We start from the raw sequence: 13,583 nt of genomic DNA, 5'->3' as shown, positions 1-13,583 counted from the left end.
CTGTTAAGTGCTATAGGATGAACAGTGTATTTAACGGCACGGGATCGACGAAACCTTAACGGCGATGGTATTTTTGGGACAAAGTCGTTTACACGATGTCATTTCTTGGAACTCACATTTGTTGATGGTATTTCTTGGATTTGGACGCTTGTCAATGGCATTTCTTGGATTATCTCATAATGATAAAAGGGCTAGTTATAAGGAAACCACATAACATTGCATATCTAGCTAGAGCCTAAGGAGAGAGATGAGGAGAGAAAGGGTGAGTTGGCTACTAAATAGTACTCCTAACTAATTGCACATGAGCTCGAAGAAAGTGAGGTCCAACGCAAGTCTCTACTATTATAAAAATTGAAGATGTTTTTGTCGATACTTTGGTACGTCATCCATGCATGAGTCGGTTTTTAAGTTCGTTTGCTTTTGGAAATATAGATCTGTATTTGAGTCAGGTTTTAAATTCGTTCACTTTTGGAAATACTAGAAGTCATATAAGAAATCTCTTAAAAACACTTGTATGCTAACTTGAGATGATCGGACTCCTAAATCCTAATTATAGCTCATAATTTTCTAAAAAAATATATATCCAAGCGAATCCTCACAGTGAAACTATTATAAAAATTGAAGATGTTTTCGCCGGTACTTTGGTATGTCATCTACATATGAGTCGGTTTTGAAGTTTGCTCGCTTTTGGAAATACATATGTGTATTTGAGTCGGGTTTTAAGTTCGTTCGCTTTTGAAAATACAGGAGCAGTCGTATAAGAAATCTCTTTAGAAAAAACTTGCATGCTAAATTGAGATGATCGAACTCCTAATTGCAGCTCACGATTTTCTAGAAAAAAAATATCCAAACGAATTCTCACAATGAATTTTGCCTTAACTAAACCTATAATAACAGTAAAATTAAAATAGCCTTCACCTGTTACAATGCACGAGCAATTTTTATAGTAAATAACAATGCGTAGGATATAGTAGAGTGTGAAAAAAGGGATTTGGCTAAAAGTCTACTCCCTTTATAAAAAAATTCAAATGCTAAGGATGAATCTAGAAAAACAAATTCAAATGCTAGGGATGAATCTGGACACAAGTCAGAGTCACCGCTAACAAATACTAGCATTACATACAGGATATGGGAGTGTGTGTGAAGTGATTTGGCTGAAAATCTATTGGTAAAATATGTTTCATGATTATTGTGTCAATAGCTACCTACTATATGCTCTATTTGTATGTGTATCTTTAAATGATGTGGCACCCATTCATATTAACACTTGCCTTACAAGTTGATGATCGACTTTTTTTTTTAATAATTTTACATGGCTTCTAATATTTTTCTAAAGACATACTACTCCTTCCGGGTTGATAATACTTGTCGTTTTGGACAAGGGTGAGGTCAAATTTTAAATCTCTGGTTATAAATAATTTTAAAAATATTTATCTTTGAAATATGGTGACTATATGTATAGATTAGTCTTAAAAAAATACTCCAATAAAATCATATATTTGTTAACATTTATATACATATTATAATAAAAAATAATGGTGAAAGTTGTTTTTTTAAGACCGTGCCCTTGTCCAAAACGACAAGTATTATCAACCGGAGGAAATAGTACACTAGTATTAGAGCAAATATAATAGTGAGCTATAAGCCAACAATAAGCTTAGGTGCACGAGAGAAGTAGTGAAAAATCAAGGATGTTGGCTTTCATGCAAGAGCTAGCTTATCACAAACTCCAAGACAAATATATTAAATTTATAAGTGAGAGATAGAGAGAGGAGAAGAAAATTATAGCTAATTTATTATATATATATTGGCTTTAAGATAGGCTAATACTAGGAAGTGAGCTATACTATTATCCTTGCTCTTAGAGCAGGTACAATAGCAGGCTATGAGCCAGCTATAAACATATTTTAAAGAGATAAAGGAAGAGAGAGAAGAGCAACGGGCTACAGATCTGTATTCAGCTACAGCACGGACTCTAAGACGCAATATGTGTATGACAGGTAGGACTATCTATTAATAGTATAGTAAACAACTATTGTATAAATTGGCTGTTACATTAGCTATAGATGATTTAAAGCTAATAGGGGTAGTGGGCTATACTATTGAACTTGCTATTAGACTCTCTAACCAACATTTAACCAAAGAATCTAACTCAGTTAACTTATTAATACTCGAGCATCAAGCTAATTAAACCCTCACTCGTCCCCACGCGGAGGCGGAGCCCACCTGTGGTCCCCGCCACGTCACCATCTCCACGGGCCCCTATAAATACCCCCCCTTCTCTCGCGCTAATCCCCCACCCCCTTCCGCCTCCTCCGCCCACCACCATCCCATTACCCCCCTTCCCTCCCTAATCCCGCCCTTAAACCCACCATTTACCACCACCATGGGCTCCGACGCCTCCGACCCCTCCTACCGCCTCCACCTCGCCTGCGCCGCGCTGGTGGGCGCCTCCGTCGCCGCCGCCTCCGGCTACTACCTGCACTGCCGCTCCGTCGCCGCCCAGCTCGGCGACGGCCTCTCCCGCTCCGCCTCCGCCCAGCGCCGGGGCGGGGGCGGCCGAGCCCCACCGCGCGCCGCCGGGAAGTCCCCGGCGCCGCCGCCGCCCCCGCCCCGCCGCGCGCCCGCGGGATCGTCCTCGCTCCCCGACCTCTCCTCGCTCTACTCCGTCGGCCTCGGCGTCGGAGGGGCGGGCGCCGCCAGGAGGTACCCCGTGGCCGAGGAGGAGGAGGAGGAGGACGACGACGACGACGGCATGAAGGAGCTCGCCGACGCCGCCGAGGCGTGCCTCCCGGTTCCCCTCGGCCTCCCCAGGCTGCACGTGGGGCCCGACGGTGAGTTTTGTCCCTTCTCTGGTTTTACACGTGTGGGCGGTGTGGGGCGCGTGTGTGCGGCTTTGGCTCGACTGGATAGGATTGGTATTGGTGATGTTGGCTTGGAGTGGGAGACAGCTAAGCTAAGCTAGCTTTGCAAAATAATGGCCTCCGAGTGTGCATGCGCAGTGTGTCAGCAGGAGGAAAGCATTGTTGTGTTTACTGCTTTAATCAAGTGTTCTTCCCATAACTCTTCTGGTGGACATTTAGTGCTGAAGTTAGTATGAATTTTAATGCAGAAGAAGAAAATCTAGTAGTATAGTATGAAATGGATTTACGAATAGTTTGGATGGAACATGAATGCTAAATTCAAGCTCTAGGAACCATGAAAACTGTGTATAACAAGCTCTGGAAGTGTTTCAAAAACAGAAAGAGGGAAGGATTTCGTGCACGAGGTAATCCTTAGCATGGAATGAAGCTAGTGTGGGCTTAGATACACTAACATGCTTCTTGTGTGTAGTGGGTTTGAGCAGTACCTTTTTGAAATGCACCTATTGAACACTGGTTATCAATAAAGAAATGTGGAATTTTGTTCAAAACATAGGAGGATGATGGTAGGTCCTCATGGGTAAGGCTTAAGAGCTAGCTTAATGATGGAACATGTAACTTGCTCAGTGGAGTAGCTTCTGAAGGTTGAGTAACCTATTGATTATTCGTTAATGTTTTGACAAATGTGTTATTTAGGCTAGCAGGTTGGGCTGGTCCTTAGTGTTGCTCCAGGATCTATTACAGACTTGTTGCAAAGAGTGTTTAATCAACTCCGAAATCCATTGTCAATATGTTGATGCAAATGCCTTCGGTGCTTAAATCAGCAGCAGATACAACTGTACTCTTGTGATACACTGTCCTCTTTATTTGTCTACAATTTCTTTTGAAAACAGGCTATTTACATTAGTATGATATGATATGACATGATCATCTTTTATCTTTTAGAATGATACTGGTAATAACAGGCTGTTATTGCAGGCAATAAACAGCTTGTCCGTTCAAGTTCAAACAGAAGGGTTGGAATAATCAAACCAAATTCACCCAAGTCCCCTGTTGCCAGTGCAAGTGCTTTTGAGAGTGTAGAAGGATCAGATGAGGATGATGCTAAACAACCGAATGGTAAACTTGAAAATGGCTACCTGAAGATGAATGGAAATGTTGTAAGTTTCAGCCATCCTGTTGTCATTACAGTTTTTCTTGTTATATAGTTCCTAATTCCTTTATTAATCGCCTATATTTTTGGAGTTAAAATAGGTTTGGCATCAAGTTTTGCACGCGCAATCAGTATATCATGCACATAAAGGAAGTGAATTTGTGGCTATCATTTTCTTAATCTATTGAGCATCGATTCTTGTGGTTATCTATTTTCTTAATCTATTATTGCATTGTTTTATATGCTGTAGTTTATTGATTTATCTTCTTGTCGTTTAGATTTACCTTAGACAAAAGACATCTTACTGGCTCAACAATGGCCACATAAATCTAGCTAGGCAATACTGCTGGCATGCATTATAAAAAGGTACTACACACATTGAACACTATCTGTATTTGCTGGCTGCAGATTTTGTTAGCCTGCAGATTTTATATTACTCAAAACCTAGTAACCGGCAGGAGATAAATGTGAGTTCCTCGGACAGTCATTCTACAGTTAGTGACTTGGTAGAAGAAATCATATTGCTAACTTTAGCTGTACAACCAATAGCATTTGGTGCTGATATGAATAAAGCGTCTGCTCAGCTGGCTGTGATGCTGCTGCACTGCACAGCCGCAGCAAAGACTACCAAGTGCCCAAATATGCTGATATTTCTCTCTGTTTGGGGGAAATTTGCTGATTTTCATTTGGTACAATGGCTGCGACTGATTCTGTTTTTTTTTAATGTCTGATCATATATGTTTCAATCAGGAAGGAGAACAGAAAGGAAACAAAGTACTGGAAAATGGGGCTGCAGCGCCATTAGCTGCAGCAAGTTTGATTCGGTCTCATAGTATATCCAATGATCTTCATGGTGTTCAACCTGATCCAGTTGCTGCAGACATTCTTCGAAAAGAACCTGAGCAAGAATCATTTATTAAGCTGTTAACTGCTCCACATGGTATGGTATTAGATCTTACAGAACAGTAATATTCTCCCTGTATGAATATCCTTTAATTTTGTTATACTTCCATTTTTTATGAGCACTACCATTTTTGTTCTTAAGAAAATTTGTCCGATAAAATATTCACATGCTGTATTTTATGGACTATGGAGTTCTCCATTTCTTTGAACTATTAGGTGCAAGTCAAGAACCTGGAATACTAGTAAAAATTCATGGAGACCATATTATTGAAATGTATGCATGTTAGTTTCATATTTTTCCTGTCAATTAGTCAGTAATTCTTTTGTATTTTAATGCATATAATTTTAGTCGGATACATCAAATTTCGTTGTTAGTAAGAGTAAATATTTTTGAATTAATTCTTCTCATTTCCCTTTATTCCCAAATCCAAAGTAATTTCTTTCATAATATTATTTTACATTTTATGTAGAGATTCCGTCTCCTGATGAGATTGAGGTTTACAAGCTCCTTCAGAAGTGCCTTGAGTTAAGAGACTGTTATCTTTTTAGAGAAGAGGTTGCTCCATGGGAGAAGGAGGTCATAAATGATCCCTGTACTCCAAAACCTGACCCCAATCCGTTCACCTATGTGCCTGAACCAAAATCAGAGGTAGCCTAGTTCATTTTTTTTTCAGTATTTCGATTCTTCCTCTCTGTTTTGTCCTTCTGATTTCTGCCATTGATTATGATTTCAGCATGTTTTCCAAATGGTCGATGGTGTTGTCCATGTCTATGCAGATAAAGACTGTAATGAGCACTGCCCGTTAGCCCTTTTGCTTCATATGTTTGACCAGATGCTTTCAATTTCCTATGACTCATTTATTTTCCTCATTTTGCCTCAGATACGGAAATACTTTATCCTGTTGCTGATGCGACAACCTTCTTTACTGACTTGCATTATATGCTCCGTGTGATTTCTGCTGGAAACACAAGAACCGTGTGCCATAACCGGTTAAATCTTTTAGAGCATGTAATCATATTGTCAAATCATTGACCCCTTGCTTACCTTGGTGAATAAACTTGACTCCTAAAATTCTGTATGTGTGAATGTTTTTTCATTTCTAGAAATTCAAATTTCATTTGATGTTAAACGCGGATAGGGAGTTTCTTGCCCAGAAGACTGCACCACATCGTGATTTTTACAATGTCAGGAAGGTTGATACTCATGTACACCACTCAGCGTGCATGAATCAAAAACACTTGCTGAGATTTATAAAATCCAAACTAAGGAAAGAACCTGATGAGGTATATTTTTGAAACAATTGCTGAACTGACTGTTGCAGCTTGTACTTATGGACAAACCATTTATCATATTATAATCATAACTATATATGGTATGCCATTCAGGTTGTCATTTTCAGAGACGGCACTTATATGACTCTGAAGGAGGTTTTTGAGAGCTTGGACTTAACTGGGTGTGTTTTGAGAGCTTGGATTTTATCCTATGTTTATACTTTATATAATGATGGAACCACTATTTAGTTGATTATCAATTCTTCGTTTTCTTTTTCTAGGTATGACTTGAATGTTGATTTACTAGATGTCCATGCGGACAAAAGTACATTTCATCGTTTTGACAAATTCAACCTTAAGTACAATCCGTGTGGCCAAAGTAGGCTCAGAGAGATTTTCCTCAAACAGGACAATCTTATCCAAGGTATCGCTTGTTTCAATTATTTTGTTGACACTTTTGTGCATCTTACCTTTTTTGTTGTTGCTAAACGGGCTTGCAGTTTCTCCTAAAATGTTTGTCCTTGGGAGTCATATAGATGTATGTCCATATAAAAGCAGGGTGCATTGCCTTGATGCAAACATTATCACATTCAAGCTAGTGGTTACATTGAAAACTACTTGTATTTTGTAACCTCTGCTTAATCCTGTCCAGTTGTTTTTAATGAAGCACAGTTACCACTAATATTTCCATTGGTATATCCTCCAGCGTTATGCTAATGTTTTTATTTAGGTCTTATAAGCATGTGATTAGCGTCATTTCATACAAGGTTGTACCTAGAAGTTAAACTATTGACATTTTAAGCCTTTGAAGTGTAAACCAATGTATTTGCTAGCTATTTTCATTATCACCAAATGCCAAAAGCAAAAATGGAAGTGTTTAAGCTGTTGAGTTGCATGGTTGATAAGTTGATGATTTGCCCAAGAGATCTGGTTGGTCTTGGTTTTATGTTGGTTTATGGCATTTTGCATAAAAATAACAAATAATAATGCATATCTTGCTGGACATCCGCTGTTGTTTTTTTTGTGACCTCCATGAGAATTTCTTGTCATTCAATACTACAATGGCATCCAGCAAATGCAATTTAAGGGTAATATTTTAGCAAATTGAACTCCACAGGTTATTGCACAAGCGCACTAGCAAAATTAAGATGGAAACACCACTTGAGTTGTTTTGTTCTGTAAGAGTGCATCACACAAATACTTGATCTTTTGTGTGTTGGCCATGTCACATATTGGATCGTGTCTCACGTGTTGATCAATGCCCAAAGGGTGCTGGGCCATGTCTCAGCTTTTGGAAATAAAAATTAATTTTAGAAAGAGCATATGATTTGGCATGCCCTTGAGATATATGAGACAGTTGCGAAGCCAGAACCAAAACCCTTTTCTGAACTCCTTTATAGTATTGGAAGTTTTTTGTGTTACAAGAAAGCAGTACTGGATTCCAAAAAACTCTGTTCACCTGGCCTCACAGGTTTGGACGTGACTCTGCCACTGATGACTGGCATGATGAGGTTCAATTTAGTTACATTATGTATGCTTAGAGGAAGTGGCCATTCAGCATTGCTGCCTCACAGGGGTAGGGAATTGTGGAAAATCAAAATGACCATATCTGAAAGTCAATTTGTGAATATGAAATGGCTGTAAGGCTGTTACAGATTTAGTATATAATCTGGCAACAGATTAATATATTGATTGATTGTTAAAAGAGAAGCGATGCTATAGATCACTTCTTGGATAACTATATACACAACAAATAACCTCCCAAGAAAGCTTAAACATTTTTCTTTAGGAGTGTCTACTAGAATAAATGCACTTGTACCTTCAGATATGGCAGGTACATTAGAGCTGCCATAGTACATGTTCCTCCATAATGGTGCTAACTTCATCCAAATTCTGCAGAAAAGCTGTGAAATTCTTGCGCTTCGTGCTCAGATTTTCTACAGTAGCCAGCTTAAAGCCTTAAGCTAGGCCTTTATATTGGTATACATTTTTTTCTGGTGGGGGATATACATTGTTTGTTAACCATATAATTCACACCCTATCTAAAATAAGTTGATTTGCGGGGTTTGTAAACTAGATTATATGATAAGACCTAAATATATTTGGTGACCTTATGGTCTACTGACTCCTGACCATATAAATCCATAACCTACCCATCCTTAAGCTTCAGCTTCTCTTTGAAGAATGGACTTCCACATAAATATAAGCTAAATGTAAAGCGCTTGTTTGGTACTGTTTCCGGTTTCTATCAAGTTTGGTGAAAAATACCTACATATTCTCATTTGGAAGACTTAGCGCATATTGTATATGTAGCCACATGCCCATGCATTGCAAGGGAATTCTCAAACCCATCTATAGTTGAGTTTTTGTAACTGTACGTCCTGAAATTTCAGATGGGAATGCATAGCAAAGGAATGGGTGCAGAGTTGGAAGTGAGATGGCAAAGATGGGTAATTTTAGTAAAAAAAATGTGTGAACTCACCATTACGGATGTGTTCTTTTGAAGTAGTAAAGAAATGCACTTATTCTGTTTTGAGAGGGAATCACCACGATTGATTACTATATCCACTCGTGTCCTATATTTTATGTTTCCTTGAGAGCTGTCTTGGTTCCTTTTATTAACATTTTATCTGTTGCTGTTTGGTTTAAACTAGGTCGTTTTCTTGCCGAGCTAACAAAGCAAGTTTTCTCCGACCTTACAGCAAGTAAATACCAGGTAAACTCCTCTTTTTTTTTTGGTATATGCAAATGTAATGCTTATTTGAGATATCCATATTTAACCTGCTCTAATTTTTGTTTTCACCAGATGGCTGAATATAGGATTTCAATCTATGGGAGGAAGCAAAGTGAATGGGACAACCTTGCAAGCTGGATAGTGAACAATGAATTGTCCAGTGAAAATGTTGTCTGGCTGGTTCAGGTACCCTTTCACTATTTCTGCTCGTACTTAGCTCTAGAAATTTCTATAATTGTCTTGCAGTTATTGAACCTACATACTCTGAATTGATTTTTGTGCTTTACTCATCTGTTATGTCTGCATAATGCCACTGCTTTGTAGTAAAGCGTGAAGAAAAATGGGAATAGTTAGGAAGATTTACCTTTCTCTGCTTTAATGAGGGCCAGCCGGCCTGGCTGCCTGGGATACCACAATTTTGTGCTTTTGTTATCTTGCTGTTGTTTTCTTGATTTATTTCTGTGCTATTACTGTAAACTAGTAATATGCCCGTGCTTTGCAATGGGTCAGGCCCATATAATTGGGGAATGGGGATTGGCTGGATGGGACATGGGTGGGTGGATTGAGGAGAAAGTGATCATACGGTGGTTATGCACACACGAAGAAGCGCACAACCTCCGCGCACGGTGAGAAGGGGATGAAAGGAGGACGACTGTGCTTTTAAAGTAGTACAGAGATAACCATACTTTTGTAGATGTATTTCTACCTAGCATTTACAATGATGACTTAGCATAATATCAATTCTTATCCATGGCTGTTTTCAAATCCATAAGCTAATAACCGGTAGGTTGCATTTTTTTAATTTCATTTGACTAGTTCTGTTAGCCCACACTTTCACTCAAGGTGTGGTAGCAATATTTGGGCCACCTTCTGCTTCTTCAGTTCCCATACGGCAAGTAGTTTGCTACTACCTCCGTTTCATATTACAAGTCATTTTGACTTTTTTCTATTCAAACTTCTTTAGGTTTGACCAAGTAGAAAAATTTAGCAACATCTACAACACCAAATTAGTTTCATTAGATGTAACATTGAATATATTTTGATAATATATTTGTTTTGTGTTGAAAATATTGTTATATTTTTCTATAAATTTGGTCTAACTTAAAAAAGTTTGACTAGGAAAAAAGTCAAAGCGACTTATAATATGAAACAGAGGGAGTACCTTTTTGTGTAAGTAAAGTAATAAAAAAGATGAAACTGTGCTAACAGAAGGGTAAATTACATCAGATTTGTGCACCTTTATTATCTTGAAAGTTCCATATCTGCTTCCTTTTGATCTTTTGCAAGTTCTATCTGATATTTACAGGAAATAGGCTACCTGGATGACTAGTTGTGTTCTGTATCTGCTTCCTTTTGATCTTTTGCAAGTTCTATCTGATATTTATAGGAAATAGGCTACCTGGATGACTAGTTGTGTTCTGTATTGGTTTATGATCTGTGAGCGATCTTAATAAACAAACCATTAATTCTTTGTGAAATTAAATCTTTAGTTTATTTATTCAAAGTGGTATACACCTCGTTATGTTACTGATATATTTATGATATTTGATATTCGGAGTTGCATTCAGATAATTGTTTTTCTACATTCCTTTGCAGATCCCACGCTTATATAATGTGTACAAGGAAATGGGTATTGTTACATCATTCCAAACTCTTCTGGACAACATTTTCCTTCCTCTGTTTGAGGTCACCATTGATCCAGCTTCTCATCCGCAGCTTCACGTCTTCCTAAAGCAGGTTCAATAGTTTTCTCACTATTTTGTGATTTGCATAACTGTTGTTTGTATTGATGCTGTGCATTTTGTCTCAGAATTAACACATATGTAGTAAAGATTAACTCGTTATTTTTTTAATGTAAATTCATGTTTGGTACAGTCACTATTATGTAGCACAAGTTCTAGCCTTCTAGGAGATTACATGGTGACTTTGCTTTAACAAATGATGATGGGCGACATGTCATGTTTATTTGAGGCCTGTATGTCATTTGGACAGCTGTTTTGGTTTAGTTGGGAGGCTGTTCAGTTGTCTAATTTCTAAGGAAAAAAATCCAGCTGTCTAATTTCTCACCACAATTTCAATTTTCACAGATCAAATGTTGTGAATCAGTTCTTTTCATGTCAATCATGACTTGTTTTAATACTCAAAGAGCCATCTTTACACTGTAGGGTAGTTAGGCAAGTTTCATGCTCTTTCGTGGGCTTCATAAAACTATACTGGTTAATTTAACAGCTGAATTTCATTTTTATCTTGGAAATGACTAGGGACTAGGTAATTTTTATTTTTATTTAAAACTACTAAATATGTTAATATCGCACACATCACAAGCAGGCAACTTTAGGATACTCTTTTTTGGCCTTGCAGGTTGTAGGGTTAGATTTGGTTGATGATGAGAGTAAACCTGAAAGGCGTCCAACAAAGCATATGCCTACACCTGAACAATGGACCAATGTCTTCAACCCAGCATTTTCATATTATGCATATTACTGCTATGCTAACTTATACACACTCAATAAGGTAGGAAAATTGCCCTCATACCTCTAATTTTCCTCATTTTGCTGGAAAAGTAACACTTCTGTGCAATTTAGTTGCGTGAATCAAAAGGGATGACCACAATCAAATTCCGTCCACATGCTGGCGAGGTAGAATCTCTTCAATGTTCCACTGTCTTTCTGTTATTGTGTTTGTCTATAACTGTATGGTGTCACAGGCTGGAGACATCGATCACTTGGCAGCAACATTTCTTCTTTGTCACAATATATCGCATGGAATCAACTTAAGGAAATCTCCTGTGCTTCAATATCTATACTATCTTGGCCAGGTAATTCTTCATATTTTCATAATCCAGCATGATTTTTAAAAACCTCTGTAGCTGTAATTTTATGAGTAAAAAGCATGACAGATTTATCTAATTAGTGCAGTTTGGTTTGCTTTTAAGAAACTTTTTAAGTCACTATCATTTCTTCAATCTGTTGCTTTCAATTTTATCAGATTGGTCTGGCAATGTCCCCATTAAGCAACAACTCCTTGTTTCTTGATTACCACCGGAATCCTTTCCCAATGTTTTTCCAACGAGGCCTGAATGTTTCCCTGTCAACGGATGATCCATTGCAAATTCACCTGACAAAAGAGCCATTGGTGGAAGAATACAGCATTGCTGCTTCAGTACTCCCTCTTTCCCTCTCCCCTCACCCTATTCATCTTATGCAGACACTAATGTACATACTTATGTTTATATATGTGCATGTACAAGACATACATGAATGCAGTTCAGTGTGCACCTTTATGCTTGTTCATGGAACAAATAAAATGCTAACCACTTTTTTTCGAACAAAAGGACAAACTCACTTATTGTGGTTTTTGTTTCAGCTCTGGAAGCTCAGTTCTTGTGATTTATGTGAAATAGCTAGAAACTCTGTCTATCAATCAGGGTTTTCACATGCTCTCAAGGCAAGTAAACAACCTTTGTCAACTACTTTCAAAGCTCGTTGGTGATCTTTACCTTATTACATTCATTTCAGCCACAAACCATTTTTCACAAATTATGGTTGAGCAACTTATTGCTTGATATGCTCTGTAAGTAATGCATTATATGGCACCGTGAAGCATATCATCATTTCATCTATTGCAGGCACACTGGATTGGCAAGAACTATTACAAAAGAGGACCTACAGGGAACGATATTCATAAAACTAATGTGCCTCACATCAGGGTTCAGTTTAGGGACTTGGTACGAACAAATTTCCTTCACTTCTGTTGGACGAAAAACTTGAATTTTCATGTTCCCTTGCTAGCCGCGTTAGCTGATCAGAAAATTGCGTGATTTTCAGATTTGGAGAGATGAGATGCGTCTTGTATACCTAAACAATGTCATCTTACCTGACGAGGTGGACCAGTAACATGTACCTGGTGTATATGGCGCGGTTGCCATGGGAGTTACATTTCATGTTTGGGTAAGCATTATTCACCTTTTATCTGCCGGTTCATACTCTACATCTCATTTCATTTCTTTATTAATCGATCACTGAACTGCATGCCTAAACCGTACACTTTCTCTCAACATTGCAGTTATTGGAAGTCAGCATGAGAAGTGTTGTGATACACATCGTGTCCGGGTTCCAAGCCGACGAGAGAGAAACTTCAAACCAAGTAGTGCCCCCAAAAAGCACAACCAAAAGTACAACAAGATATACACAATAAAATTGGATCTTACTAGATTAGGAAGGATGAAGCGGCTCAGCTGGGTGCTGGATTTTGGGGTGTAGTGTAGGGGAGGCAGGCAAACAATTGCTTCGGCGTGATTGTAATTGTGCAGCCTCTCGTTTGTGAAGGATGCTATACCAACATTGCATGTACTTTAACTGGTCTTACACAGTTATACTCCTGCGAATAAAGTGGCGCCGCTTGTTTTGCTCCCCAGAAGGAAAAATGTTGGTTTGGGTTACCACATAGTGTCAAACGCTATGAATTATTGTGGGCAACATATCCTATGCACACAGGCCCTCACGTGTACACACGTGCACACCAACTAAAAAATATCACCAAAAAATCTAGAAAAAATCATACACATACTTTCAATTGTATTACACCTAGAGTTAAAATCTTAACGTCAAATTCATTATATTTTAGCCGTAACAAAAAAACAAAAAATCTGACAGTTTTA

General features: G+C 38.3%; 1 protein-coding gene across 1 annotated transcript; it reads left to right on the top strand.

The window, feature by feature from the left end:
- Positions 1–2,364: 2,364 nt before the first annotated feature.
- LOC4338495 (probable AMP deaminase) lies at positions 2,365–13,349 on the top strand. Its single transcript, XM_015784515.3, has 20 exons — positions 2,365–2,834; positions 3,840–4,021; positions 4,765–4,954; positions 5,388–5,566; positions 5,652–5,703; positions 5,799–5,926; positions 6,022–6,201; positions 6,304–6,371; positions 6,471–6,613; positions 8,844–8,905; positions 8,996–9,109; positions 10,520–10,660; positions 11,285–11,437; positions 11,509–11,562; positions 11,631–11,741; positions 11,912–12,085; positions 12,290–12,370; positions 12,552–12,650; positions 12,751–12,873; positions 12,989–13,349. Exons 1-19 carry the CDS (start codon positions 2,387–2,389, stop codon positions 12,817–12,819), a joined length of 2,628 nt encoding a protein of 875 aa, XP_015640001.1. The 5' UTR covers positions 2,365–2,386; the 3' UTR covers positions 12,820–12,873; positions 12,989–13,349.
- The last annotated feature ends 234 nt before the right edge of the window (positions 13,350–13,583 follow it).

The sequence above is a fragment of the Oryza sativa genome, chromosome 5 (genome assembly GCF_034140825.1).
Source record: "Oryza sativa Japonica Group chromosome 5, ASM3414082v1".
Classification (NCBI taxonomy): Eukaryota; Viridiplantae; Streptophyta; class Magnoliopsida; order Poales; family Poaceae; genus Oryza; species Oryza sativa.
The sequence above is the reverse complement of the archived record's forward strand: the minus strand, read 5'-3'. Positions and strand labels throughout refer to the sequence as shown.

Coding starts and splice junctions, on each gene's coding strand:
- LOC4338495 (XM_015784515.3), top strand. CDS start 2,387: ATGGGCTCCGACGCCTCCGACCCCTCCTACCGCCTCCACCTCGCCTGC. Junction 6,202..6,303: donor TAAGGAAAGAACCTGATGAG/GTATATTTTTGA, acceptor TATGCCATTCAG/GTTGTCATTTTCAGAGACGG. Junction 8,906..8,995: donor TTACAGCAAGTAAATACCAG/GTAAACTCCTCT, acceptor TGTTTTCACCAG/ATGGCTGAATATAGGATTTC.